Source organism: Meles meles, chromosome 2 (assembly GCF_922984935.1).
Source record: "Meles meles chromosome 2, mMelMel3.1 paternal haplotype, whole genome shotgun sequence".
In the NCBI taxonomy this organism is placed as follows: domain Eukaryota; kingdom Metazoa; phylum Chordata; class Mammalia; order Carnivora; family Mustelidae; genus Meles; species Meles meles.
Genome location: NC_060067.1, coordinates 84,193,563 through 84,220,871, shown reverse-complemented (window position 1 = coordinate 84,220,871; position 27,309 = coordinate 84,193,563). Strand labels below are relative to the sequence as shown.

The window sequence follows — 27,309 nt, the reverse complement described above, 5'->3', positions numbered from 1 at the left end:
GAGAGAGGAGGAAGCAGGCTCCCTACCAAGCAGAGAGCCGATGTGGGACTCGATCCCAGGACCCTGAGATCATGACCTGAGCTGAAGGCAGAGGCTTAACCCACTGAGCCACCCAGGTGCCCCGACTGCAATATTTTTTACAAAACAATTTTTTAAAAGTTAACAGTGGAGGTACCTGGGAGGCTCAGTCATTAAACGTCTGCCTTCCACACAGGTTGTAATCCCGGGGTCCTGGGTTCGAGCCCCACATCGGGCTCCCTGCTTGGGAAGCCTGCTTCTCCCTCTCCCACTCCTGCTGTTTGTGTTTCCTCTCTCACTGTGTCTCTCTCTGGCAAATAAATAAATTTTAAAAATAGTAATAAAAAAAGAAGTTAACAATGTAAGAGGCGCTTGGGTGTCTCAATCGGTTAGGTGTCCAATTCTTGATCTCTGCTCAGGTCTTGATCTCACAGTTGTGAGTTTGAGCCAAGTACTGGGCTCCACAGTGGGCATGAAGCTTACTTAAAACAAAAAAAGTTAATAATGTAGTATTTGCACAACATTTAAATAATTAGTATTACTACAACTACTAGCCAATGCATAGAACATGCTATGCATCTAGCACATTGCTAACATTTTACTTTTATTCTTCATAACCATCCCTATGGGGTAGAAACAATTTTATTTATTTATAATTATTATTATTATTATTATTATTATTATTTTAGAAACAATTTTAAATGGGACCCAAAGCCAGGCAGTCTAGTTCCACAGGCTATGTTCTTACCCACTGTGCCATATTCACTTTTTTTTTTAAAAAGATTTTACTTATTCTTTTGAGAGGAACATGAGCAGGGGCAAGAGGCAGAGAGAGAGGGAGAAGCAGACTCCCCACTAAGCACGGATCCCAACGTGGGGCTTGATCCCAGGACCTGGAGATCATGACCTGAGCCGAAGGCAGATGCTTAACCATCTGAACCATCCAGGTGCGCCATACTTACTTTTTAAAATCAAAAGTCCCATGAGGCTCCTTCTACCTTACCATCTGTCCCTAGTCCCAATCCTCTTTAAATATAACCTTTCTATAATTTGAGCTGATTCATCTATTTACCTCCATAATTCTAAATAATGTGCTTATAGTTGACATCAATTGTAGACATTTATATTGTTACTGTATTTGAGAATATATTCCTTATCAGCTACAAATGACAGTTTTTTTCCTTCAGAATGGAATTTTATCACAATTTGTGGTTAAATGAGTATATAATATTTATATTACTATGACTAAGTAAATATTGTTCAGTGCGGAGCTAAGCATATTGTATTACAATTCCACTTTGTTTTCCTGTAGTTAATTGCTTTGCTTGTTTTCCTATGGACTTAAAACTTTACTTATTACCAAATTCTGAAAAGAGATCAGCCAAAAAATGTAAGAATGATTTTGCCAGATTTTCAAAGAATATATAAGTTCCACTTTTAACCCTGGTGACCTACCTCTCCCAATTGTCTCCAGCCTTCTTTCCTCTAGTAGTAGTAGTTCTTGTGTTGAATCTCCTGTTTTCTTGTTTCTCTGGTTTCCTTTTTCTTGGTTTTCTTTGTAGTTTGGAAGCAGCACATCCTCTGCTGCTTTCTGAGAAAGGAATAATAGGAGGTTTTGAAGCTTGTATATTTGAAAATTCTTTTCTTTTCACTTTCCCTCCCAAATTTTTATTTAAATTCTAGTTAGCTAAAATACAGTGCAATGTTGGTTTCAGGACTAGAATTCAGTGGTTCATCACTTACATACAACACCCAGTGCTCATCATAACAAGTGCCCTCCGAATACCGGCCCGCCATCTAGCCCATCCCCACCTCCCTCCCTCCAATAACTCTGTGTGTTCTCTATTGTTAGGAGTCTCTTATGGTTTGTTTTCCTCTCTCTCTCTCTCTCTCTCCACCATATTTCCATTTATTTTGTTTCTTAAATTCCACATATGAATGAAATCATATGGTATTTGTCTTTCTCTGATTGACTTATTTCACTTAGCATAATATACCCTAGCTCCACCCATGTTGTTGAAATTGGCAAGATTTCATTCTTTTTTATGGCTTATATATCAATGTTTATAGTAGCATTAATTACAAGAACCAAAAGTGGAAACAACTCAAATGTTCACTGATAAATGAATGAACAAACAAATGTGGTACCTATATATAATGGAATATGATTCAGCTTTAAAAAGGAATGAAATTCTGGGGCACCTCGGTGGCTCAGTTGGGTAAGTGTCAGACTCTTGGTTTCGGCTCAGGTCATGATCTCACAGTTGTGGGATCAAGCCTGGTGAAGGGCTCTGTGCTCAGTTCAGAGTCTACTCCAGATTCTCTCTCTCTCTCTCTCTCCCTCCCACTCACTCCCTATCTCAAATAAATAAACAAAATCTTAAAAAAAAAAAAAAGAAAAGAAAAAGGAATGAAATTCTGACACATGCTACAACATGGATGAAACTTGGAAAAAACTAAGTGAAATAAGCCAGTTATAGTACACTAATATCCTTTCACAGGAAATACCCATGCTTTTACTGAGGTTTTTAAATTACATACTACTGTCCTTGGATAAAACTCTCCAAGTAACATCTAATCATACATATTTAAAGAGATACTCTAAGATAGTATGATTTCACCCTATACTTTTTCTCAATTGACTAAAGACTTATATCTGATCTTCCTATATTTCTTACTTAGATTTTAACTGACAAAAAGTAAACTAAAAATCTTTATTTTTAAATTGTTCAAAACAAAAGGAAATTTTTAAAAAACGTTAAAAAAATCATCCAACAATAATGGCTAGGAAAATTTTCCTTTAAGATTTCCTAAGATCGGGGGCGCCTGGGTGGCTCAGTGGGTTAAGCTGCTGCCTTCGGCTCAGGTCATGATCTCAGGGTCCTGGGATCGAGTCCCGCATCGGGCTCTCTGCTCAGCAACGAGCCTGCTTCCCTCTCTCTCTCTCTCTGCCTGCCTCTCCGTCTACTTGTGATCTCTCTCTGTCAAATTAAAAAAAAAAAAAAATCTTAAAAAAAAAGATTTCCTAAGATCGTTTAGAAAAGGTAAACATAAAAATTTCCGGTGAAAAGGTAAGATATATCAGCAAATAAATAACCAAGAAACAGGAGATAATGGAAAATGTCTAGAAACCCATATTTTTATGTATATAAATACGCATATATTTATACATATATTTTATTTCTCTGTCAGCTGAGAGGGCCTAGAAATAATGACACCCCAATAACAAGTATCACATCTAACGCACAGATCGTGGTTTCTTTCTTTCTTTTTTTTTTTTTTAACTCATAACCTTGAGATCAAGACCAGAGTTGAAATCAAGAGTCAGATGCTTAACTGACTGAGCCACCCAGGCTAAGGTTTTATTTAAATTACAATTAGTTGAACATACAGTGTAACATTAGTTTCAGGTGTACAATACAGTGATTCAACACTTCCATACAACACCTGGTGCTCATCACAAGTGTTCTCCTTAATCCCCATCATGTATTTTATCCATCCCCTCATCCACCTCCCTCCTAGTAACCATCAGTTTGTTCTTTATAGCTAAGAGTCTGTTTCTTGGTTTGACTCCCTCTTTTTTTTTTTATCCTTTGCTTACTTGTTTTGTTTCTTAAATTCCACATGAATGAATGAATGAAATCATATGGTATTTGTTCTTCTCTGACTTATTTCGCTTAGCATAATACTTTCTTGCTCCATACAGGTTGTTGCAAATAGCAAGATTTCATCTTTTTGTAGCTGAATAATATTCCACTATATACACGTGTATATATCCACATCTTCTTCAACCATTCTTCAATCAATGGACACTTGGGCTGCTTCTGTATCTTGGCTATTGTAGATTGTGCTGCTATAAACATTAGGATATATGTATCCCTTTGAATTAGTATTTTTGTATTCTTTGGGTAAATACCTAGTAGTGCAATAGCTGGGTTCTAGGATAGTTCTATTTTTAACTTTTTGAGGACCTCCCATGCTGTTTTCCAGAGTAGATAGCTGCACCAGCTTGCATTCCCACCAAGAGCACAAAAGGGTTTCCCTTTCTCCACATCCTTACCAGCACCTGTTGTTTCTTGTATTGTTTTTATCCATTATAACAGGTGTGAAGTGGTATTTAATTGTAGTTTTGATTTGCATTTCTCTGATGATCAAGGATTTTGAGTATCTTTTCATGTGTCTGTTGGCCATTGGTATGTCTTCTTTGGAAAAATGTCTATTCATGTCTTTGGTCTATCTTAAACTTGGTTTGTTTTGGGGGTGTTGAGATTTATCAATTATTTATATATTTGGGATACTAATACTTTATTGGATAGGTCATTTGCATATATCTTCTCCCATTCCATATATTGCCTTTTAGGTTTGTTGATTGTTTCCTTTGCTTTACAAAAGCTTTTCATTTTGAAGAAGCCCTATTAGTATATTTTTGGTTTTGTTCCCTTGCCTCCAGAGACATACCTAGAAAAATATTGCTACTCAAAGAAGTTACTGCCTGTGTTCTCTTCAAGTCTCACATTTAGGCATTTCATCCATTTTGAATTTATTTTTGTGTATGGTGTAAGAAAGTGGTACAGTTTCATTCTTTTGCATATTGCTGTCCAGTTTTCCCAACACCATTTGTTGAAGAGACTATCCTTCTTCCTATTGGATATTCTTTCCTGCTTTGTGGAAGATTAATTGACTATATAGTTGGGGTTCATTTCTGGATTTTGTATTCTGTTCTATTGATCTGTGTCCATTTTTGTGCCAGTACCATTCTGTTTTGACTGCTACAGCTTTGTAATATAACTTGGGAGTCCAGAATTGTGATGCCTCCAGGTTTGCTTTTTTTTTTTTTTTTAGAACCCATATATTTACTATGAATATCATTCATTCCCACAAAACTCCAAGTGCTGCAAAACAAATTATAGAATGAAGTTAATTCCATTATAAAATACAATTTTAGGGGCGCCTGGGTGGCTCAGTGGGTTAAAGCCTCTGCCGTCGGCTCAGGTCATGATCCCAGAGTCCTGGGATCGAGCCCTGCATCAGGCTCTCTGCTCAGTGGGGAGCCTGCTTCCTCCCCTCTCTCTACCTGCCTCTCTGCCTACTTGTGATCTCTGTCTGTCAAATACATAAATAAAATCTTTAAAAAAAATACAATTTTATAATTAAAAAGTTTTGTGAGTCATTAAAAAAGATATTGTTAGTGGACAAAATCTGTATGGTTTTGAATGACTTATCAACAGTAGCCATTTGTCAAAAAACTTTTTCAAGGTGGCTCCACTTAAAAAGCCACTTAAAAGCCAACTGGGGCTTGAACTCAGGACCGTGAGACCAAGAGTTGCATACTCTGCTGACTGAGCCAGCCAGGTACCCCACATTTGTCAATTGCTAAATGACCCAATTGCTGCAGAAGAACCATAACATGATCTGCATAACTCCCTTGATCAGAAAAGTCATATCCTGTCAGCAGTAACAAAATGGCATCAAGAGAATGCATCAAGAGAACAACGGCATCAAGAGAACAAATTATTCTTGCTTAGAATGTTTTGTTTCTAAAAAAACAAAAAACAAAACAACAACAAAAAAAACAACCAAAAGAATGCTTTGGTACTTCCATCTGGATGTGGGTATATACGAGTTCGCCTCACAAAAAAATATTAGGTCAGAACTTAGATATTCAAAACCACTTAGGACTAAAAATCAGTAGTCTTACCTTTACAATGGTATATAAAGATATCAAAGAGTTATTAATCCAAATTATAAACAGTATGGAAAAATGGGTTTGTAAATATGCATAGAAAAAATTGGAAGGCTATAGAGTATCAGGGGACTGAGAATAGAAGGAACAAATTAAACTTATCCATGACCTTATTGCTAAAAATTTTACCATAGCATGTATTATTTCAAACAAACATAAAAAATGTTGTCATTTTGTTTTCTTTGAGATTAATGGCTTATGATAAATTTCTAGGAGTGGGATGACTAGCCTAAAATACCTAAATACTTCTTCAGTGCCAAATCTTTTGCCAAACTGGAAAATATATTTTGAATGTTGCAGATGTAACACATTTCCAAGTATTTACTATTTCAGTATACAGTATGGAATTCTGATAAATATTTCTCCTATAAGAAGGTGGCAAAGCCTTTTTCCATAATATATCTCATCTGCCCTGTTTTCAGCCACCTGTCTTCTAAAGCAGAGAAAACTTGGGTCTATTGGAAAGTGAATAAAATAGAGAAATAAACTGATGTACTGGTTTTTTGAAAAGCTTCCCTAAAACCAGGACAAACCAATCTAATATTTCAAGATTAAAAAAAAGCAAGTTGCAGAATTGGTTGCATAGCAGTATATAATACTAAGAAAAACCTTAGCAAAAAAGATACATATTTACAAAGCAAAAATGTTATGACCCTGAGAATGTTCTTTTGTACTCCTGAGAAATTGAAAGAATTTTGAGACTGGCAAAGGATTTTGATAATAGAGCAATCCTGAACTATGTGAAGTGGACAGCTCATTAGTTAAATACTAATAATCAGTAAACAAATTAATTGTAGAAATAAACAATAGAAAACAAAACTGATGATTGTTATACTTGCACAGGTAAAATAAATATATGGATGAAGACTCACATTTTCTTAATAAAGTTTTAGTGTAAATCAACCCGGTAAATATCAGATTTTATGAAATAACTAATCTGCATAACATGAAATCAAATGCAACTAAAGTGATATTAAAAATTTATGAATTTAGGGACACCTGGGTGGCTCAGTGGGTTAAGCCTCTGCCTTTGGCTCTGGTCATGATCTCAGAGTCCTGGGATCGAGCCCCATCCTCCTCTCTCTCTGCCTGCCTCTCTGCCTACCTCTCTCTGTCAAATAAATAAAATCTTTAAAAAAAAATTTATGAATTTATAAAAACTTGACAAAATTTAGAACTGCAAATTTGACTTAGTAAAATCAGTCAAAATAAAGGTCTTCTTTTCTTTGTTTTGTTTTTTGGTTTTTTAAAGATCTTATTTATTTATTTGACAGAGAGAGAGAGAGAGCAGCAGGCAGAGGGAGAGGGAGAAACAGGTTCCCTGCTTAGGAGAGAATGACACAGGACTTGATCCTGGGACCCCAAGATCATGACCTGAGAAAGCAGACGCTTAACTGACTGAGCCACCCAGGCGTCCCAAAATAAAGGTCTTCAAAGAAAATTTACAATATAAAAATAAGAGGGACAAGATTTGATCCAACCAAATTATTTTAGTTAAAAATTAGTATGAAAATGAAACTGGCTTAAGTGCATTATATAAAAAATTGATTAAAAATTATATTTTTCTTGTAGAATTTGCTCCTAAAAATACTTTGGTAGGAGTTCTAACTAGAACATACATAGTCCTGTAGGCTAAGAATTTTGGTCTCTAAGATAAGAGCTACCAAAAGCCATTAAAAGTTTTTTTTTTCAGGTGGTGTGGGTGGGGATGGGGTGGAGAAATGTGGAGTTGGGGTAGACTGAATATGATTTAATGTGTTATACATGGTTCATTCTCTCTGGCTGTAGTAAGAAGTACTAGTTTGTAGGGACCCCACAGTCCATGCAAAGGAATCAACTAAAAGGCTATCAAAGTGGTCCAGATGAGAGATGATGATGGCTACACTTATGATGGTAGTGGATATGGAGAGAGTGGATGGATTCCAGAGAACATTCTGGTGATGGGTTGGTAATTGATTGGAATGGGGGACATGTGAGTGATGCCTTTCAAAGAGAGAACCCTGGAACACCATCACTGGTGTTTATATGGTAGCTGAAATACAGACACAGTTAAGATTTTGAGGAGTCTAGGGAAGGAATAGGACATAGGACAATATTTCTCAAACTTTTTGGTCTCAGCACTGTTTGTACTTTTAAAACTTGAAGACCATAAAAAGCTTTTTTTAAAATTAAAATATTTTTATTTACTTGTCAGAGAGAGAGAGAGAGAGCACAAGCAGAGCAAGAAGAGCAAGAAGCAGTCAGAGGGAGAAACAGGCTTCTCGCTGAGCAAGGAGCCTGACTCAGGACTTGATCCCAGGACTCCTGGGATCAAGACCTGAACCTAAGGCAGACACTTAACCATCTGACCCACCAGGTGACCCAAGTCTAAAGAACTTTTGTTTATGAGTATACATTTATCAATATTAACACATTACAAATTAAAATTTTAATAAATATTTTTATACATTTAACTTAACAACAGTAATAATAAACCCATTATGTGTTGTATTAGACTCCTAGGACTGCAGTAAAAAAAAAAAAAAAAGGCACCACAAACTGGTGGCTTTAAACAACAGAAATTCTCTCACAGTTCTGGAGGCTTGAAGTCCAGAATTAAGGTGTCTACAAAGCGATGTTCCTTTTGAAGTCTCTAGGGAAGGATCTACCCCAAACCCCTCTCCTAGCTTCTGGTGGTGGAAGGCAATCCTTGCTGTCCCTTGGCTGGTGACAGCATCTCTGCTTCCTTCATGTGGCATTCTCATTCTCATTTCTGTATCTGCTTCCAAGTTTCCTTCTTATGAGGATACCAATTATTGGATTTGGGCTCACTCTATTCCAGTATAATCCCATTCTACCTTGCTAACCCACAAATGAATGTTAACATAAATAAAAGTTTTTAATGAAAAATAACTTTGTTTTCAATAATTTTTTTTTAGTGAATAGTGCATTATTTTAGTTTTGTAAATCATTTTAATATCAAGCTTAATAGAAGACAGCTGGACAGTCTGTCTCTAAATCCTCTTGGTAAGCAAGGCTCTGAAGCTCTTGCCCCCTGTAACTTATATTCCCATGCAACTCAATTTTGTCACTAATCTAGTCAAAGGAGGAGCAGGTGGAGAGAAATTCCTCTCAGGAACAGGCTCAGAAGGCAGCACCTGAGACACCTCCTCTAAAGTCCGAAGTTCTGGTTACAGAGTTGTTACTGGTTTTGTGCTTATAAAGAGCTCATGTTTTCAATTCCTTAAAGAGAGTCCGTTCAGTGGCAAAGCCTGCAGGGATGGGCAAGGCTCCACATAGCAGTGCGGCCCCAGCCAGGATGCAAATTTTTCCTTTTACAGATGACCTAGGGTCAGACTGGTGGCCTGGTCATATCCTTGCTTGTTCCCCTGAGAAATCCTTCAAGAAGAGGGGACAAGCTTTTGTGCAGTTGCTGTTCCTGTGAAGCCTGGCCTTTTGCTCCCTGTTTGAGCCCTCTGCTCACCTCTAGGCTCAAACACACCAAGAAGAACTTCTCTCACCCCATGTCTGCCATTTGCCCTCTGAAACCGGTGAGCAATTTGAGGTCTGAAGGGTCATCAAGGACTCCTTGTCTTGGCTGATAAACAGAATGGTTTTGCAGGTTACCTTGGCAACATGTACATTGCTTGTTTGGCCGTTACTGTACAGTGAGTACAATAGGGAGGGGCTGGAAGTTGAGTTGATGCAGGTTACCTTGGCAACATGTACATTGCTTGTTTGGCCATTACTGTACAGTGAGTACAATAGGGAGGGGCTGGAAGTTGAGTTGATCACCAAAGACCAGTGGCTTAATCAATCATGTCTAAGTGATGAAACCTCCAGAAAAACTCCTATATGGTGGGATTCAGAGAGCTTCCACAAATACACAGTGGTGACAGGAAGGTGACATGCCCAGAGGGGCCAGGGAAGCTCTGAGAACCTCCTCCCCCATACTTTATCCTGTGCATTTTTTTCATCTGGCTGTTCCTGAGTTGGATTTGTATCCTTTATAACAAACTGGTAAGCATAAATAAAGTGTTTCCCTGAGTTCTGGGAACCATTCTAGCAACTTCTCAAACTTAAGGAGGGGGTGTGGTGACTAATTTGTAGTTGGATGGGCAAAAATGTGGGTGGCCTGGGTACCCTACTTGTGACTGATGTCTAAAGTAAGGGCAGACTTGTGGGAATGAGTTCTTTAACTTTGATGTTGGACACTAACTCTGGGTAGTTAGTGTCAGAACTGAATTGAATTGTTGGACACCCAGTTGGTATAGGACGATTAGAGAACTAACAGATTATTGGTGGCTAGTGTCAGAAAACACTCTAGACCTGTCATCAAAATCTGTTCCAAATACTCATCTGTTAATGCTGACCTGTAATGATATTTTATGTATTTCAACTTTAACAATGTCTTTTCATACAGACATATCAGGTACTGCCAAAACCTGATATCTATTTATATGCAAATGCTTTTAATTAAACATATTCATCACCATTTGGAAAGCATTTATGGAATTCTATTAGATTCCTCTCTTGATATTTCCCTTTTAGCAATAGTACAAAGTGATGACAGCACCACATATGGTTCCTCTCACAACGACTCAACTCTGCCTTTGTTTCCCACCTTTGTGGTGGGAAGTGGCCACAGACAATATGTAAATGAATGAGCATGCTGTATTCCAATAAAAGTTATTTATGGAACTGAAATTCAAACTTCACATAGTATTTATGTGTCATAAAAATACTTCCTTTTAAATAACCTTCCATTTAAAAAATGTAAAAACCATTCTTAGCTTGCACCTGTATAAGAATAGATGGTGGTCAGGATATGACCCATGGGCCATAGTAGGCCAAGTGGTGATCCAGAATATTCATGAAACCCTGAATAATTTTCTAAATAATATATTTTCCCTAGCCTTATGATTGTCTTGGAATCAAACAGTTAAATAGTAATAAATATGGTTGCTGGTATTTAAAGACTATGTAATAATAGTAAAAACATTTTAAGTCAGAAAAGGAAAGTCAATAGTCTGTCTTATCCTTTGTCTTACCAATGTATGATTTGGTAATGTTTCTAATCATTAGGAAAAATACTGACTTAGTTAGGCAGAGCTTCCAAATATTGACATATTTCATTACACAACATCAAGTTATATTATTAAAATCACTCATCAGAAAAAAAAGTCTTTAACCTCTGGGAAGCTGTTGAGCTCATGCTGTAGTTACATGTTTTCCAAATTCCAATTTTCTCTTGATAGCTTGAATTTTATCACTGGCAACAAATATCATCAGTTGTTGCTGTTGACATGACAGGTTCGCTTCATTCATTTCTAGGAAAATGTCTGTCAGATTATCTAAGCATGAATAAACCTGGTCTGTTGTCAGGTGTTCTTTTAAGTGCAAATGGGTTCCATGAAGAAAGGAGCTAGTCCACTTACAACTCAATCTCAGTGCTTTTCTTCAAGACAACCATCATACTTTAATATACAGCAGAAATGAGTTATGTATACTTCCTATTTCATCACACAGAATATTAAAAGACTCACATGGTTAAGCTTTAATCACATTAGTAATTTTTATTGTTCCACCAAGGACGTTCTTAGGTGAAACTTGCAATTTTTGTTTTTTTGACTACAAATGTGTGGTAGAAGAATACAATGACTGCTAGTGTGGTTTGGTGCCACTGGCTTGATTTGTGCTGAGTTGCCGGCAGATTTATCCACCATTGCTTCTGTACCATCTGTACAGATATCAACAAGGGAAAAGGCAAATAATATCCTAGTATTATTATGAAAATAGCTTTGACCTCGACCTTAAAGATACCCTAAAAGAGTGTTCAACATTCTAAGGGTTTAGGGAGCACAGTTTGGAAATCTGCTAACCTAAGACAAAGTCTTGTGTATCTCTACCAACAGTTAATGTTTAGGCAAAGAAGAATTAAAGAGGTAGACTGAGAAGTGGCCAGGAAGGCAGGAACTGAACAGTGAGAATGCGATATCATGGAGGTAGGGAGAAGAGGAACAATTAGGAACTGATGGAAAAACAGAAACTGTACCACAAAAATCAGTAGCTATGTATATATGAATCTCACTCAAATGTAGTGGGAATTTATTGATTATCTTACACTGATGGAATATAAAATATGAATCCATTTGATCTTGTTTCTAGGGGATAATGACACTAAAACCATAGAGAAGGAAATGCAATCCTAGCACCCCATATTGTTATGCAGCGAGGAATATCTACACACTCATAAAATAAAGCTGTTTATGGATTCTTAAATTTTAGAACTAATCTATGAACAAAGCATAAAGAAGACATTATGGTTACATAATAGATATAATGATAACTCTTGACAATGAAATGAAATGAAAGGAAAAAATATCGTCCATAATATGTCATACTCTCAAACACTGCCAGTGTTAGTGTAAATTAGTACAAAAGTTTGGAAAATGGCTAGGCAATGTCTAGAATGGATTAAGACATATGTACTCCATGATTCAGAAATTCAAAATGATACAGTACTTACAGTATGATTTCATTTATATATAGTTTAAAAAACTAGGCAAATCTATGGAACACATTATTAGGTGACAAACCATAAAGAGAAGAAAGAAAGTGATTTTCTCCTTTAGGGGAGGGAGAAAAGTATTGTGTATAGGAAGGGACACAGGGGGGTTCTAATTCTTTTTTCTTAAAAGATTTATTTATTTGAGAGAGACAGAGAAGTCAGGTACACAAGTGGGGAGAGGGGCAGAGGCAGAAAGAAAGAATCTCAAAGAATCTCAACCGTTGGAACGCAGAACCCCACATGGGCTTGCTCCCATGACCCCAAGATCAAAACCTGAGCTGAAATCAAGAGTTAGATGCCAAACCAACTGAGCCACCCAGGTGCACCTGGGGGTTCTAATTCTTAACTGGAGTAGCCGTTACATGGTTGTCCACTTTACCCATTAACTTGTATATTGGTGGATTTTTACCTTTGGGGTCACTTTTCTGTGTATGCTTTATTTCACAATAAAAAAGTTTGAAATGTTAATACAAAGAAAACAAAAACTAGAATCTAGAACAAAGGGTTAGGTCATATATTCTTACTCTACAGAGCAAGGATACAAGAGATTCTATCTAAACTTGATGGAATAGTCCTGGGTCCTGGGATCAAGTCCTACTTAGGGCTCCTGCCTGCTTCTCCCTCTGCCTGCTGTTCCCCCTGCTTGTGTGCGCTCTCTCTGACAAATAAACAAACAAAATATTTAAAAAAATAAAATTGATAGAATACTCAAGTAAACAGCCAAGTATATTATTTAAAGTAAACAACAGAAAAAACCCACAAACATCAAAAATAGAAAGGGAATGGAGGATGGGCTCATGTAAGTGTGTTAAATCTTCATGTTTTATAGTGGCAGGTCAAAAGTTCAAAGAACTGACTTTAGGGATTAGGACTCAGTAAGGTATAACTTTTTCCCACCAAATAAACAATGTTGTACTATTTGGATTTACCAAATACACAGATTAACTGGATTATAAAAAACAAATCGCCACAAGCTACTTTTTAGTATTGCTGAACAAGTTTAAGGAAAATGAAAAGCAGTATAGTATAGTGGTTAAGAATATGAAATACAGAGAACTACAGAGCAAGATTGGTTGGGTTTAAATTTTTTTTCTAGCACTTTCTAACTTATGATCCTAGACAAGCCATTTATCTACTTTGTCTCCGTTTTCTCATCTGAAAATGGAGGAAATAATCATCTTTATTTTATATCACTGTTTTGAGGACTGAGTTAACAAATGCAAAGCACTTAGAATAGTGTCTAGTATGTGTGTATTCTTAACTATTAGCTACCATTCAGTACTTAATTTTGAAAAATGAAGCTGGAGGAAAAGAAAGATGAAGCCTGAAAATCATCCAATGGATTTATTAATATGTAGGTCATTGGTACTTTTTTTTTTTTTTTTAAAGATTTTATCTATTTTTTTGACAGAGAGAGATCACAAGTAGGCAGAGAGAGGGGGTAAGCACGCTCCCCGCTGAGCAGAGAGCCCAATTTGGGGCTTGATCCCAGGACCCCAGGATCATGACCTGAGCTGAAGGCAGAGGCCTAACCTACTGAGCCACCTAGGCACCCCGGTACTTTTAACGATATTGTTGAATATAGAGCCAGAAGCTAGACTGAAAACAAAGAAAAGAAATACATACACACTTAAGTATTTATAGGAAAATTTTGTGATTCTAGGATTTACTTTAAAATATTCCAGGAAAAAAACTAATATGTGTGTGTGTGTGTGTGTGTGTGTGTGTGTGTGTGTCTGGAAGTTGTAATAGGCAGAAAATAACAGTTCCCCTAAATATGTTCTAATCTTTTGAACTAGTGAATGTGTTACCTTAAAAGGCAAAAGGGATTTTATAGATGTGATTACATTAAGGATCTTGAGATGGAGAGATTATCCTGGATTACAGGACACAGATGATTCTAATCTAATGGTATTTTGAAGATGGAGGCATGAGAGAGAGGCAAAGGGAGATCTGACCATAGAGGAAGTCAGAGAAACGTGATGTGGAAGGACCTAACCCACCATCACTGCCCTTGAAGATGCAGGAAGGGACCTCTGGCCAAGGTATGTGGGCAGACTCTAGAAGCTCCAACAAACCAGAAAATGGAGTCCCTTCCTAGAGGCTACATAAAGGAACGTAGCCCTGACAATACCTTGATTTTAGCTCAATGAGACCCATGTTGGACTTCTAACCTACAGAACTGTAAAATAATAAATTTGTGTTGTTTAAATTCACTAAATTTGCACGAATTTGTTATGGCAGCAATAGAAAACTAATACAGGGGTGTATATAAACGAAACAAAAATGGCAAAATGTGGTTAATTGTTAAAGTTGGATAATAGGTAAATGAGAGTTCATTACAATATTCTTTCTACTTGTGTTTATATTTGAAAACTAAATGAGAAAATAAAAGAATATATTTTCTCTTCAATGAACTTAAAGAAATTGATGCATTAAATATCAAATATGAATTACTGTTCTTTATTTTTTTATTTTTTAAATATTTTATTTATTTATTTGACAGAGAGAGATCACAAGTAGGCAGAGAGGCAGGCAGAAAGAGAGGAAGGGAAGCAGGCTCCCCGCTGAGCAGAGAGCCCGATGTGGGGCTCCATCCCAAGACCCTGGGATCATGACCTGAGCTGAAGGCAGAGGCTTTAACCCACTGAGCCACCCAGGCGCCCCACCGTTCTTTAATGAATAATGTTACTGTTAAGTGAATTAGATTCTGGTCTTCATTGATCTACATATTCTTTATCTATAGGTAAGTTGTTTTTTTTTTTTTAAGATTTCATTTATTTATTTGACAACCAGAAATCACAAGTAGGCAGAGAGAGAGGAGGGGAAGCAGGCTCCCTGCTGAGCAGAGACCACCCCCCGCCCCAATGTGGGGCTCGATCCCAGGGCCCTGTGGTCATGACCTGAGCTGAAGGCAGAGGCTTAACCCACTGAGCCACCCAGGCACCCCAAGATTTTTTTTTTTTTAATTTGTCAGAGAGAGAGAGCATGTGCACATGCACAAACAGGAGGAATGGCAGGCAGAGGGAGAAGGCGGCTCCTCACTGAGCGAGGAGCGTGATGTGGGGCTCGATCCCAGGAATCTGGGATCAAAACCTCAGCCAGAGGCAGACACCCAATGTACTGAGCCACCCAGGCACCCTTAACTTAGCGCTTTTTAAAAAAAGTGAAATGGAACAGAATAGATCACATAAGAATGTGTTCATTTAGTAAGGATAAGTAGAGCTTTGTAAAACCTCTGGTTCAATTGTACATATCAACTCATGAGGTATGAAAGTCACTGCACAATGCATTCTGCCTCTCTAAGTATCTAAATAGACCAGTTCACCAGTGTGTCCCTAGAGCCCAGCCCAGTTTTCAGTGAACCTTTATTCAATTGATTAAAATAAGCCAGAAGTATTAAGAAGCTGAGAAGAACTTTTTCTTAATTTCTACACAAAGTTTATCTTTTTCTTCCTTCCTTCCCTGCCCCCCTTTCTTTCTTTTTCTTTCTAAAAAGATTTTATTTGAGAGAGAGAGAGAGAAAGCGTGTCATAGGGGAGGGTCAGAGGGAGAAGCACTGCCCCCACCCCCAGCAAGGGGCCCAAATGCTGCACTCGATCCTTAGACTTCGGGATCATGACCTCAGCCAAAGCAGACACTTAACCAACTTAGCCACCCAGTTACCCTGAAAGCTTATTTTTTCTGATGTCATCCACTGAAGTCCATCTGAATTTGAATTTAAAGATCTCATCTTTGTTGTGTGCTAGCGTTAGAAGATTTCTTCTCCATTAGCGCCCACGGTTCTTGGTCACGCCACTTCAAAGAACGAAAAGGTAGACCAGACGAAGAATGGTGGACAGCAACGCAGGGTTTATTGAGTGATAGTAAAGTTTATTGAATGATAGAGTACAAAGCTCCCTAAGCAGGAGGGGACCCTAGAGGGTTGCCATCAAAGTTCCTTCCTTCCTTTCTTCCTTCTTTTTTCTTTTCTCTTTTCTTTTTTCTTTTCTTTTCTCTTTACTTTTTTCTTTTCTTTTGCCCTTAGAGCTTCTAAATGTAAGGGTTTTTTAAGGGCTCGTTGGAGGCTGTTTTAATCTAATTAGCCTGTGCCTATCATCTAATCAGTTTTGCCATCTATCTATCACATGGAGAGGGTAGAGTGATCCTTCTGGGTGGTGTAAAATCTTTTTAAGGGTAGTTCCCAACACGGGTACCTGGGTGACTCAGTTGGTTAAGCGACTGACTTTGGCTCAGGTCATGATCCTGGAGTTCCAGAATCAAGTCCTGCGTCAGGTTCCTTGCTCAGTGGGGAGTCTGCTTTTCCCACCAAACTTCCCCCTCTCAAGTTCTGTCTCAAATAAACAAATACGATCTTTTAAAAAAAAGAAAAATGTGGTTCCCTCTTATGGTGGAGGGGCCCCTTTGTCCCTGCCTGCCTTTCTTCCACCTACCCTTTATCACTAGTATTTATAAGGCTATATATATATATTTTTTAAAGATTTATTTATTTGACAGAGAGATGACAAGTAGACAGAGAGGCAGGTAGAGTGAGAGGGGTGAAGCAGGCTCGCTGCCAAGCAGAGAGCCCGATGTGGGGCTCGATCCCGGGATCCGGGATCATGACCTGAGCCGAAGGCAGAGGCTTTAACCCACTGAGCCACCAGGCGCCCCATAAGGCTATATTAATATTAAATATAACTGGATAGTAGGAAGAATTCAGACAGATTACTAACCTTAATGTTTGAAAGTCCTGTTCTTTGCAAAGTGGGGGAAAAAAAGTTATGTTTCCTTCAGTTTATAGTTTATTTTTAGAATATTTTTAAAAAGATTAATATTACTTCCTATAACTTGTATCATTACAAATTATTGTAAAAGAAGACTAAATAGTGTGACAACAAAGACAGTTTAGAATATCAACCTTAGCCATTATTGGCTGAGAGTTGTTAGACAAGACACTTCTTTTTAGAGTTTCTACTTCTGTTACACTAGTCTATTAAAACCTACCTAAAAAGTAGAGAGCAACCCACTTAGGAACAGCAATCTTTGGAAAGGTAGCCTAGATTTGTTTTGAACCTATGTTTGCATAGCAAGCACAGTATTTTTACCCATCTGTATGATACAGTTAAGAAAAAATAGAGCAAAAATTAAACAATTTCTAAAGGTAATTTTTGCTGTAACGTGATATTTACTTTGATTGATATTTACTGAAAAGAAGGTACAAAGCCTTTCAAACACACATTAGTATTGACCCTGCTTTGAAGGCTAAACATAATTGGAAGTATGCAGTACTTATGGGTGGCTCAGTTGGTTAAGTGGCTGGTCAAGATCCTGGGTCATGGAATGGAGACCTGAGCCCTGCATCAGGATCCCTGCTTCAGAGGGAGACTACTTCTCCCTCTCGCTCTGTCTCTCCCCCCACTCCTCCACTCCCCCCCCCCCACCACACTCAGCTTGTTCTTTCTCTCAAAAAATGAAATAAGTCGAGCAGAGAGAGTCAAGTATCATATGGTTTCGCTTATTTGTGGAGCATAAAAAATAACACGGAGGACGTGGGGAGATGCAGAGGAGAAGGGAGTTGAGGGAAATTGGAAGGGGAGATGAACCATGAGAGACTATGGACTCTGAAAAACAATCTGATGGTTTTGAAGGTGCGGGGGGTGGGAGGGTGGGGGAGCCTGGTGGTGGGTATTATGGAGGGCACGCATGGCATGGAGCACTGGGTGTGGTGCATAAACAATGAATTGTTACACTGAAAAGAAATTAAATAAATAAAATAATAATAATAATAAAATGAATAAAATATTTTAAAATCAATCTTTTAAAAAGTGGCTATTTTATAAGAAGTTCAAAAAAATCTCTGAGTTCAGTCTTCTCCTTGGACTGCAGGATTTTGAAATGATTTATATCTAATACATTCTTTGAAGCTTCTCTAGCATACAGTACAGCTATTTGTACATTGGATTTTTACCAGCTTAAACCTAAATTGCACAGGTAATAATAACAAAGATCTTGATGTTCTCATGGGACTTTAATTTCCTAAGACACCAGGGTGAGGAGAAGGAGTGGGTTCAATCATCTGACAATATATAAGCATACTCTAAACAGGAAAAACAAGATTCATCTTTTAAAGGCTCATTTGAACAACAGGATCACCAAGTTTGTGTATGGATAGTTACTTTAGGTGTTTTACAACTTCTGAGGGTCCAGAGAACCATTCTCCCTTCTTTGAAAAGATAGCCTTATACCAGTTTTCCATTACCAAAAAAATAAATAAGCCAGGCTTCTCAGTGCACTGTTCAGTAAAATTAAGGTCATTTACCCTGGTTAAGTCTGTGAATTTAAAAGCAGTAAAAATAGGTAGTCTCACTGAGTCAAGGTTTTTGGTAAGCATTTTACAGTTGGTATCTCATGTAACCTTTACAGTTTTATCAAATAGATCTAAATGAAGGCAGAGAGGCCAATTAAGAGGGTGTGACAGTATTACACAAGCATGGCGGCATCCTGGAGTAGGATGGTGGCAGTAGAGAAAGCAGGACTTGACACTGAGGAGGTACTGGTCTTGGTGAGTGCCTAAAAAACTGCCTGGCAGATGCTTGAAAAATATTTGTAAAGGAATGAATTATGGAGAGTGAAGGTGAGGTGACAGGATGACTCCTAGGTTATAGGGATTGGAATGTACTGCCATTCACTAAAATAGGGAAAAGGAAGAAAACTTGGTTAAAGGAGGTACCTCTCTCACATTCCTGTTAACTAGCTCTCCCAACCTAATTGTTTTGAGGGTAGTGTTTTGAACCAAATAACTTGTTCCTCCAGGATAGATGGGGACCTTATTCAAGGGAAATAATCCAAAGGAAGATGGATAATGATTTGGCTACAAAAAATAAATTGAGTCAATCCATCTTTCTTCCCTGGTTTTGAACTAAGAAGCAGAGGCCAAATGACTTAACATAATGGAGTTTCAGCCAAGGCAAATTAGGTCAAAGTCCCATCGAAAACTGGACAGGAGCACCTGGCTGGCTGTCGATGGGGTGTGTGACTCTTGATCTCAGGGTTATAGGTTTGAATCTCACAAAGGGTGTAGAGATTGTTTAAAAATAAAAACTTAAAAAAATCGAATGGAAAGCTTTAACTGTATAATTTTTAGAATAGAGTTAATATTGAAAAAATCAAATGGAAAGCTTAAACTGCACAATTTTTGGAATAGAGTTAATAAATATTGACTTACAGAGGTGCAGCCCAAGAGTCAGGGAAACCAGCAAGAGATAATGCAATATCCCAAGGACTAGCAGTTACTACTAGGCTGGAAGGGACAAAGGGAAGAACTGGAGAGATTAACTGCAAAGGAGGGTTCTGCAATTAATCCTGGGGGAACATGGAATTCATGAGCTTAGGGAATATGGACTTTGACCTATCTTCTGTCCTTCTATCTCTTGTGGATACTTCTTGCCTGAACCCACTGAGATACCAAGGACTATGAGGGAATCCATTGGTGCAATCTGGACAGGTCAGCTCTGGCTGGCACAAGGGCAGGAAAAGGGTGGAGAGGCAAATAGAAGATAGATGAAGTTGTTTCCAAGAGGCAGTTATGCGGAAATAGGAGTTATTAACATGTATTTAAAAGAGAGACAACAAATTGCCAACTCCCTTCATTGACATTAGTGGTACTGCATTACAGTGATGATCCCCAAATACCAACTATTAAATTCTTTTTATTTTTTAAAGATTTCTTGTATTAGAGAGAGAGAGCGAGCATGCGTGCACACACAGGCAGGGGGAGTAGCAGAGGGAGAGGGAGAAGTAGGCAACCTGCTGAGCAGGGAGCCTGATTGGATTCCGGGCTGGATCCCAGGACCCTGAGCCAAAGGCTTGAATTCTTTAGAGACCTTTTGGGTACACATTTACCCTGCAGTTCTTCTCTTCCTGCAAGCACAACCTATTTCCAAAAAGGTCCTCTGTGTTTCTTCAATAAAGCACCTTTACAATTCTTCACTTCATAACAAAACAAAACAGTAAGCAACAAACAAAACCACCAACCATGGTTAGGTAGCCCATATGAATCGAACTTTGAAAATCCATTCCATAACCTTTTTTTCAACAGAATCAGCCTTGGGCGTCTGGGTAGCTCAGATGGTTAAGCGTCTGCCTCCGGCTCAGGTCATGATCCTGGAGTCCTGGGATAGAGTCCCACATCGGGCTCTCTGATCAGGTAGGGGGGCCTGCTTCTTCCTCTGCCTCTCTCTCCCTCCCTCTGTCCCTCATGAATAAATAATATCTTTAAAAAAATTAGTCTTTAATTCACCTGTATTTAAATAGATGGTAAAGAGAGGCCTGGCTGTCTCAGTCGGTTAAGCAGCTGCCTTCAGCTCAGGTCATGATCCCAGGGTCCTGAGATAGAGTCCCAAGTCCGGAATCCTTGCTCAGCAGGCAGCCTGCTGAGCTTATGTAAACAAAAACCAGCATTACCTGGTAGGACTCCAAAAGGCTGATTGTAACAGGAAGAGCAGCTAGTTGATAAGTTAACAAAACAAAGCTTTACCAATAAGGAGGCTAGTAAAGATGGCGCCTCCTTGGGAATATAGGTAAGTACAATACTTATTTAACTCGTAATGTGTTCCCAAAGTTCCTTAAGGTCAGATGAATTGGAAACCAGGGATATGGAGAACAAGAAAGGTCTTATTTACAAGTAGGGTACAAGTAGCGTACAAGTAGCTTACTAACCTTAGGGAATTAAAAATTATGCCTAATACAACTTCTGAGTAAATAAAAACATTAATCTCGAGTTTAATGTGACTGAAGTGAGATCCATGGGGGAAGAGTCCTCTCTGCCTAGTTTGGCAGCCCTGAATGAGGCCAGGAAGGATCCACTGCCAAGTGCATACAAATGGTGAACACATTTATTTTCTGAGGGGTGTCCCTTGGTGAAAAAAATTTTCACTGGGTCAAACCCATTTTAAGCGACCTTGCATAAGAACATAAACATTTAGTAACTTATCAATCCACGCCCATGAAATCAATATTATCACTCACTGAATTTCAGAGCCAAATAGAAAGCTCTTACTGGAGTTAATCAAAACATATTTGTACTTTTAAAACATATCCATTCCAGGAAAAAATATCAGGAAACATGGTTAATTTGTAAACAGGTGTTATCTCTACAAATTAAAGGAAGATGTAACAACAAGTCGACGAAATATTAACCATTTGTTTTACTCAAGAACACTTTAAAAATATTTCGGTTCGAGGGTAGAGGGGCGCCTGGGTGTCTCAGTGGGTTAAAGCCTCTGCCTTCGGCTCAGGTCATGATCTCAGGGTCCTGGGATGGAGCCCCACATCGGGCTCTCTGCTCAGCAGGGAGCCTGCTTCCTCCTCTCTCTGCCTGCCTCTCTGCCTACTTGTGATCTCTCTCTGTGTCAAATAAATTTAAAAAAAAAATATTTCGGTTCGAGGGTAGAAATGAAGGAGGGAAATGACTAAATCAATTGCCTGGGCAAAAGTTTCATATACAGTTACCTACAAATTACACAATTTCCATTCTGGCTCAGGACTACAAATGATCGAGGTGCCCCAAAATCTCAGGTGGAAACTTTTTCACCGGGCGAAGCAACTGACACAGAGGTCAAAACGGCCCCGTCCGGGACCCTGGCTCGTAACGAAGCGGCCCAAGGTTGTCTGCAGAGACCACCCTTTCTGGAGTCAATTTCGCGTCCTGGCCTGGGGCAAAGCGACCGCCCCCGCTCATCCGGCCCCACTTGTGTAGGCCGCCCGGCCTTTCGCCCGCACCGGACAGGGCACAGCGCCACTGCGCTGCGAGTCACAGAGGCCCCGTGAGCGCCCCGCCCCTGCTCGCCGCAGTCCAGCTGCGGTACCCCGCGAGCCGCGGAATCATCCAGGTCTTCTTCCCTCCCCCTCTCGGCTGGCCGCTGGGGCGGGGCCGGCCCTTACGCCGGGCGGCACCGGGACGAGCTAGTCAGTCAACCACCGCAGGCGGCGGCCTGGCTTGGGCAAGAGCCGGTGAGTAGCCACGTCACGCTCCTTCGGGAGGCCCCGCCCCCGCTCTGTGTTCTGGGACCGCCCCTTCCACGCCCCCGCCTCCGCCCCCACGAGCAGTTACCGGCTCTGGGGGCACGCGCCTCCTTGACTCCGCTAGAGGTCCTTCAGCCCTTACTCTTAGCGCCTCCGCGGCTGCCCGCGCCAGGTGAGGGCTCGCGGCTCCCAGCTGCGGCGCCCGGCTGCGGTTTCCCTCTGCGGCGCCCGGCGCTTGTTGGCTGGCTCTGGGCGTGCGCCTGTGAGGCGGGCTGGGCCGGCGGGCGGTTAGCCCCCTGTTCCACGCGGGGAGGGGCGGCACGCCGGGCGCTGCACGGCGTCGGCCGACGCGGGCGGCGGCGGCGGTGGCGGCGGCGGCGGCCGGGCTTTCGGGTTTTCTGCCCCAGGCCGGAGCCAGTCGGTTCCCCGGCGGAGAGACGGGCAGTCGGGCTCCCTGGCCCCGGGCACCCCCCGGCGGGGGCGGCTGGGGCAAGGGGACGATGTCTACTCGCGCCTCGGTGCCTGCCGCTCACTCTCGGGAGGAGCCACCCGCGGTGGCTGCTGAGGAGTCGCTGTTGGTAACGGCGAGTCGGCAGGCGGAGCGGCTGTCCCCGCCCGAACGGGAGGGCAAGGAGGCGGCGAGTGAAGAGAGGGCCGCGACAGCCATCATCGCGGGTGCGCGAGGAGAGCCGTCGCCGGCGCTGGTGCTAGGGCACAGCGTGCCCCAGGCGGCCGTGCCCGTGAGACCCCTGGCGCTGCACCTGGCGCGCAAGGCGCGCGGGCCCGGGGGTCCCTTTGGCGGGGAACCCCCGCCACCCCTGCCGAGGGACCCGCCGGCCGAGGACGCCCTGGAGAATAAGGCGGCGACTGGCCCGGAGGAAAAGCTGCAGCCGCCGCCGCCGCCACCGCCTAAGGAGAACCCCTGGACCAAAAAGCCTCTCCAGCACCTGTCCCCCGCTGGGACGGGACCGACACCGTCCCTACTGGAAACCCTCGAGGCAGGTCTGTGGTTTTTGCGGTGGGCAGTGGGAGGGTGTGTGCAGGGGTGATTCGTTTGGCTATAGAGGTTGTCGTGGGACTGGGGGAGGGGTAGGCTTCCTTTCCGTGACAGTCGGAGGTATTTTGTTCCAAGGTGTCATTCACTCTGCCTATTTACATAAATGGACATCTGGGAAGGGAGCGGCAGGAAGAGGTGGGACCTCGGGTTCTCCTTGGCTGGTGGGGGCACTGCGGGAGTAACCTAGCCGAGCCGCTGGGCTGGCGCGGCCTCCATTGAGATTTGCGCCCCCCCCCCCCCCACGTGGTAGGGACTTGGGAAAGCTAACTTTAGATAGTGCTGTTCGTCCTATAGAAAGGTTTTGTGGATTTGTAAGAAAAAAAGGGGGGGAGTGAAGCAAGTCGGAGCAAGGGGATTTATTTATAAGTGGAAGCGCGATTGTCATTTTCTTCGTTTTGAAGTAATTGACAAACTGAAAATCTGTTTTGTAAACAAATAGTCATTAAAAATGCGACTGTACCGCAGTTGCTAATTAAATGCTTGGAATTATGATTGTGTGGAAAATAAACAGGAAAGTTGACAGGAGAGTGAATTGCACATTAGGTAAGTGATAGTCTTTTTTTTTTTTTTTTTTTGGTAAGTGATAGTCTTAACATTGGGTTAGCCCTCCTCTTTGGAGGAGGTTAGATTATGCCACAGCATTTGAAAGCTGACCTATACAGTATGACCCTGGGTGCTTTATTTTGGTTGTAGATAACAAGAAGTATCTCCTAGTCTTATTTTCTAAATTAAGCTTTAGTAGGTTAATTGAACTTTTTGTACAGAAATTACAGCTGCTTCCTTGCATATCTTCATTTTCTCTTAAAATTAAAGGTTACCAGTAAGATGGGGAAAATATGAGCATGTTTACAGGGTTGTGAGGGTCAGGTAATTTAAAGGATGTGGTATAACTGTAAGGTGATTGGTATAAATACATTATATTGCAGGTATATTAACATTTCATTTTTTAAAATATTTAATTTATTTATTTGACAGATCACAAGTAGATAGAGAGGCAGGCAGAGCAAGAGAGAGGGAAGCAGGCTCCCTGCTGAGCAGAGAGCCCGATGCGGGACTCGATCCCAGGACCCCAAGATCATGACCTGAGCAGAAGGCAGCGGCTTAACCCACTGAGCCACCTAGGCGCCCCTATTTTAACATTTCTTAAAGGAACTCCAATAGAGTGAAACAAGTGTTAATTGATTTCTTTAGTTTTTACATGGTAGTACTCATTATTCTTGATAAATTTTGACAGTTGCAGAAAAAATTACTTAGAAATTTGCTCTAAATTTAATATTACCATCATTCTCTTCTAGCTACAAAGATTTGTTTACTACTGTCACTAACTGAAGGACGAATTTATCTCCATAAATTTAGCAAAGAAAAAGAAAGCCCTTAATGAACCTTAATGGGCTGTCCAACCTCCCTACTTGTAGATTTAACACAATTATAATTTATATTCCGTGAACTACCCAAAAAATGAACTTTTGATTGTAAAGTTGACAGGTTTTCAAACTTTCAAGGTAAGACTCAGGAATCTTAATTGGAAATGTCCTTTTGAAAAGTATTTAACAGTTCAATTAACCTCAGGTGCCTTCCCTGGGGATCTTAATCTTTGTTGGAGGTTAAGAACAAGGTAATACTTGAGCTATGTTGTGGTTCATGGGAGTTTGGATTTTGTTGATGTCTCTCTGTAGGCAATTCTTTCTATTCCTGGAACCCATTCTGTGCTTAGACAAGTACTATTCTTCACTATTTGGAGTAGTGTAGTAACTTCTAAACTCTCCATAGTACTGACTGTTCTACCACAACTTCTATCTGTAGTTGGGTAATTTAGAGATAATGGCGTAGAAATGCAGTGTTCTTAGAGACTTAGGTTCTAGTGTAGATATTGTTACTAACTAGCTAGTTGACTTCTGGCAATTTTTCTGGGCCTTGTAAATGAATGAAATGGGTATATTCATCTCTTCAAGTCAATACCAGAGTGCCATCTATAACCTGGGGTGCCCTGGCTTCCTGTTTTTCTAAGCAAATTTGCAACTTTAAGAACAATGAAATAGCAGAGGACCTTTAAGGTTCAGAGTAGGTGCAAACCAGTGATAATCTATTAGTGGGGGGTGGGGAGGGGGCTGTGCAATTTATCGTATAAACCAGGGTACTGTAGAGGCAAAGAGAAGGATATTAATTATGCTGGAATAAGACTTAAACCATGCTTGTCCTGGCCTTACCTGGATCTTCTCTCACTCTTTTAATGAGGTACAGAAATTCCATCCACAATATTTTGCCAGAGAGTTTATTATCAGAGATGGAAACATAGAAAATGAAGGGGATTATTTTGGGACAGATAATCATGAATTTTCTCTGTTAGAACGTGTTGTTCTAATTGAACAGCAGGTGAATCATTCTTGCTTCTTCAGCCCTTGTGAGACGCTTCATACCACTTTTAGGATGGTTTTGCCTTGTGTATCGCTGTTTCTCTTAATCTAGATAAGGCCTTCATTTCAACCAAAGCCTGGCTCTTCCAAGAGGCCTAGGATAGTGTCACAGCATTTTTGAGTTCAGTCAGGAGACCAGAAAGGATTGTCCCCCAGTCTGTCCTAACCTTGTTTAAAATACATTTATTCTGGAGAGCTGTATTAAAATCAGAGTATGGGATTTGCTAATTTCTTACTTGTATCTGTGGCTGTATTCTACATATCGAATATCAGCTTTCTAATATAATTTTGGTTCTTTTACTCAATGAAAACGTGGTATATAAAAATACTGATTTTTTCATCTTTCAGTCCTTAGTCTAATCTAACCTCATCCACTCTTTTTCTTAATGTCTGTTTCCCAGAAACCTCAATTAAGCTTATTATTACCCTAAAAACATTTTAAATAAATTATATAAATGAAATATAAATACATTCTCCTTGTAAAAACAACTTTTGACGTCTCCTTCAAGAAAAGAGATAATCATGCTTCTTGTTTACTGAATATCCTTTCAGATGTTTCTTACTATAGTGTTTTGCATATGTGTTTAGAACATAATATCATCTTCCATTTTTCATTTAAAGTTGATTGACCCTTTTTATTTTTTCTCTCACTTTACAGTAAGTGAGTGTGGGGGCATCTGTCTGGCACAGTCGGTAGATCTTGGGGTAGTGAGTTCAAGCCCCCCCATTGAGCATGGAGCCTACTTAAAAAATTACATACTTCTTGTATATATGTCTGACTTTCTCTAGGATAGATGATGAGCATTGGAATTGTTAGGTCACACGGTGTAGGTTAGTTGACAAGGTGCTCTCTAAAGTGACTGTACAAATTGATACTCCCACTTTTAGAGTATAAGAATTAAGTAGTTTTTTAAGTGTTTTTTTAAAGCACTCACTGTAGCAAAGTGGCATTTTACTATATTTCTCCCTTAAATGTAGAATTATGTGAAATGTTGGTAATTATCAGTGCATTTTCTTAATTAAAACTTTGCTAAAGATTGTGGCCATAAAAATTAAACTGAGTAGAATTGACCTTGTGACGTTGCATCCCCCCCCCCCACACAAAAAAACCTGCTTAAATGTCACACACATTGGTATATTGTTTGTTAACAAGAGAAGAGAGTGCTTAATTTGGAAGGGAACTATAAGGTGTCTGGTCTTATCCTACTTTTCTAGCTTTTTGTTTATGTTCCCTTCTGTGTACCCTGTGTTTTGGATAAATGCGTTAGGTTTTCCTGACTGTTAAGGTTTTGCTCATCATCCTTCCTTTTGTTTTAATTCTACTTATCTGTGAAAAACAAGTACAAATGCTGACTCTTGTAGGTAGTCTTCTTGGCCTCTCTGAGCTGCTCTCCCTTAATAGTTTATAGCTCTCTTAATAGAAATTATCCCTAAGTGCCTTGTACTGGGATTACATATTCACATGTTTTATCTCTTTGTTTTTATTCTATAATGTTCTTTGAGGCAAAGTCTCTCTTCTTGA

At 40.0% G+C, this 27,309-nt stretch overlaps 1 protein-coding gene across 9 annotated transcripts in view; it reads left to right on the top strand.

The window, feature by feature from the left end:
- The first annotated feature begins 22,417 nt into the window (after positions 1-22,417).
- Positions 22,418-27,309, top strand: part of LARP1B (La ribonucleoprotein 1B) — a 143,527-nt gene continuing 138,635 nt past the window's right edge. For 6 of the 9 annotated variants that reach the window (XR_006816468.1, XM_045991191.1, XM_045991181.1 and 3 more), the window contains exon 1: positions 22,666-23,318. Coding sequence is in view for 5 of the 9 variants with exons in the window: in XM_045991191.1 (XP_045847147.1) it covers positions 22,817-23,318 (502 nt within the window). In the remaining 4 variants the exon portion in view is untranslated. Of the gene's footprint in view, positions 22,489-22,665; positions 23,319-27,309 lie in introns of those variants that run through there. The other 3 variants (XM_045991221.1, XM_045991211.1, XM_045991203.1) reach the window with 2 other exon arrangements.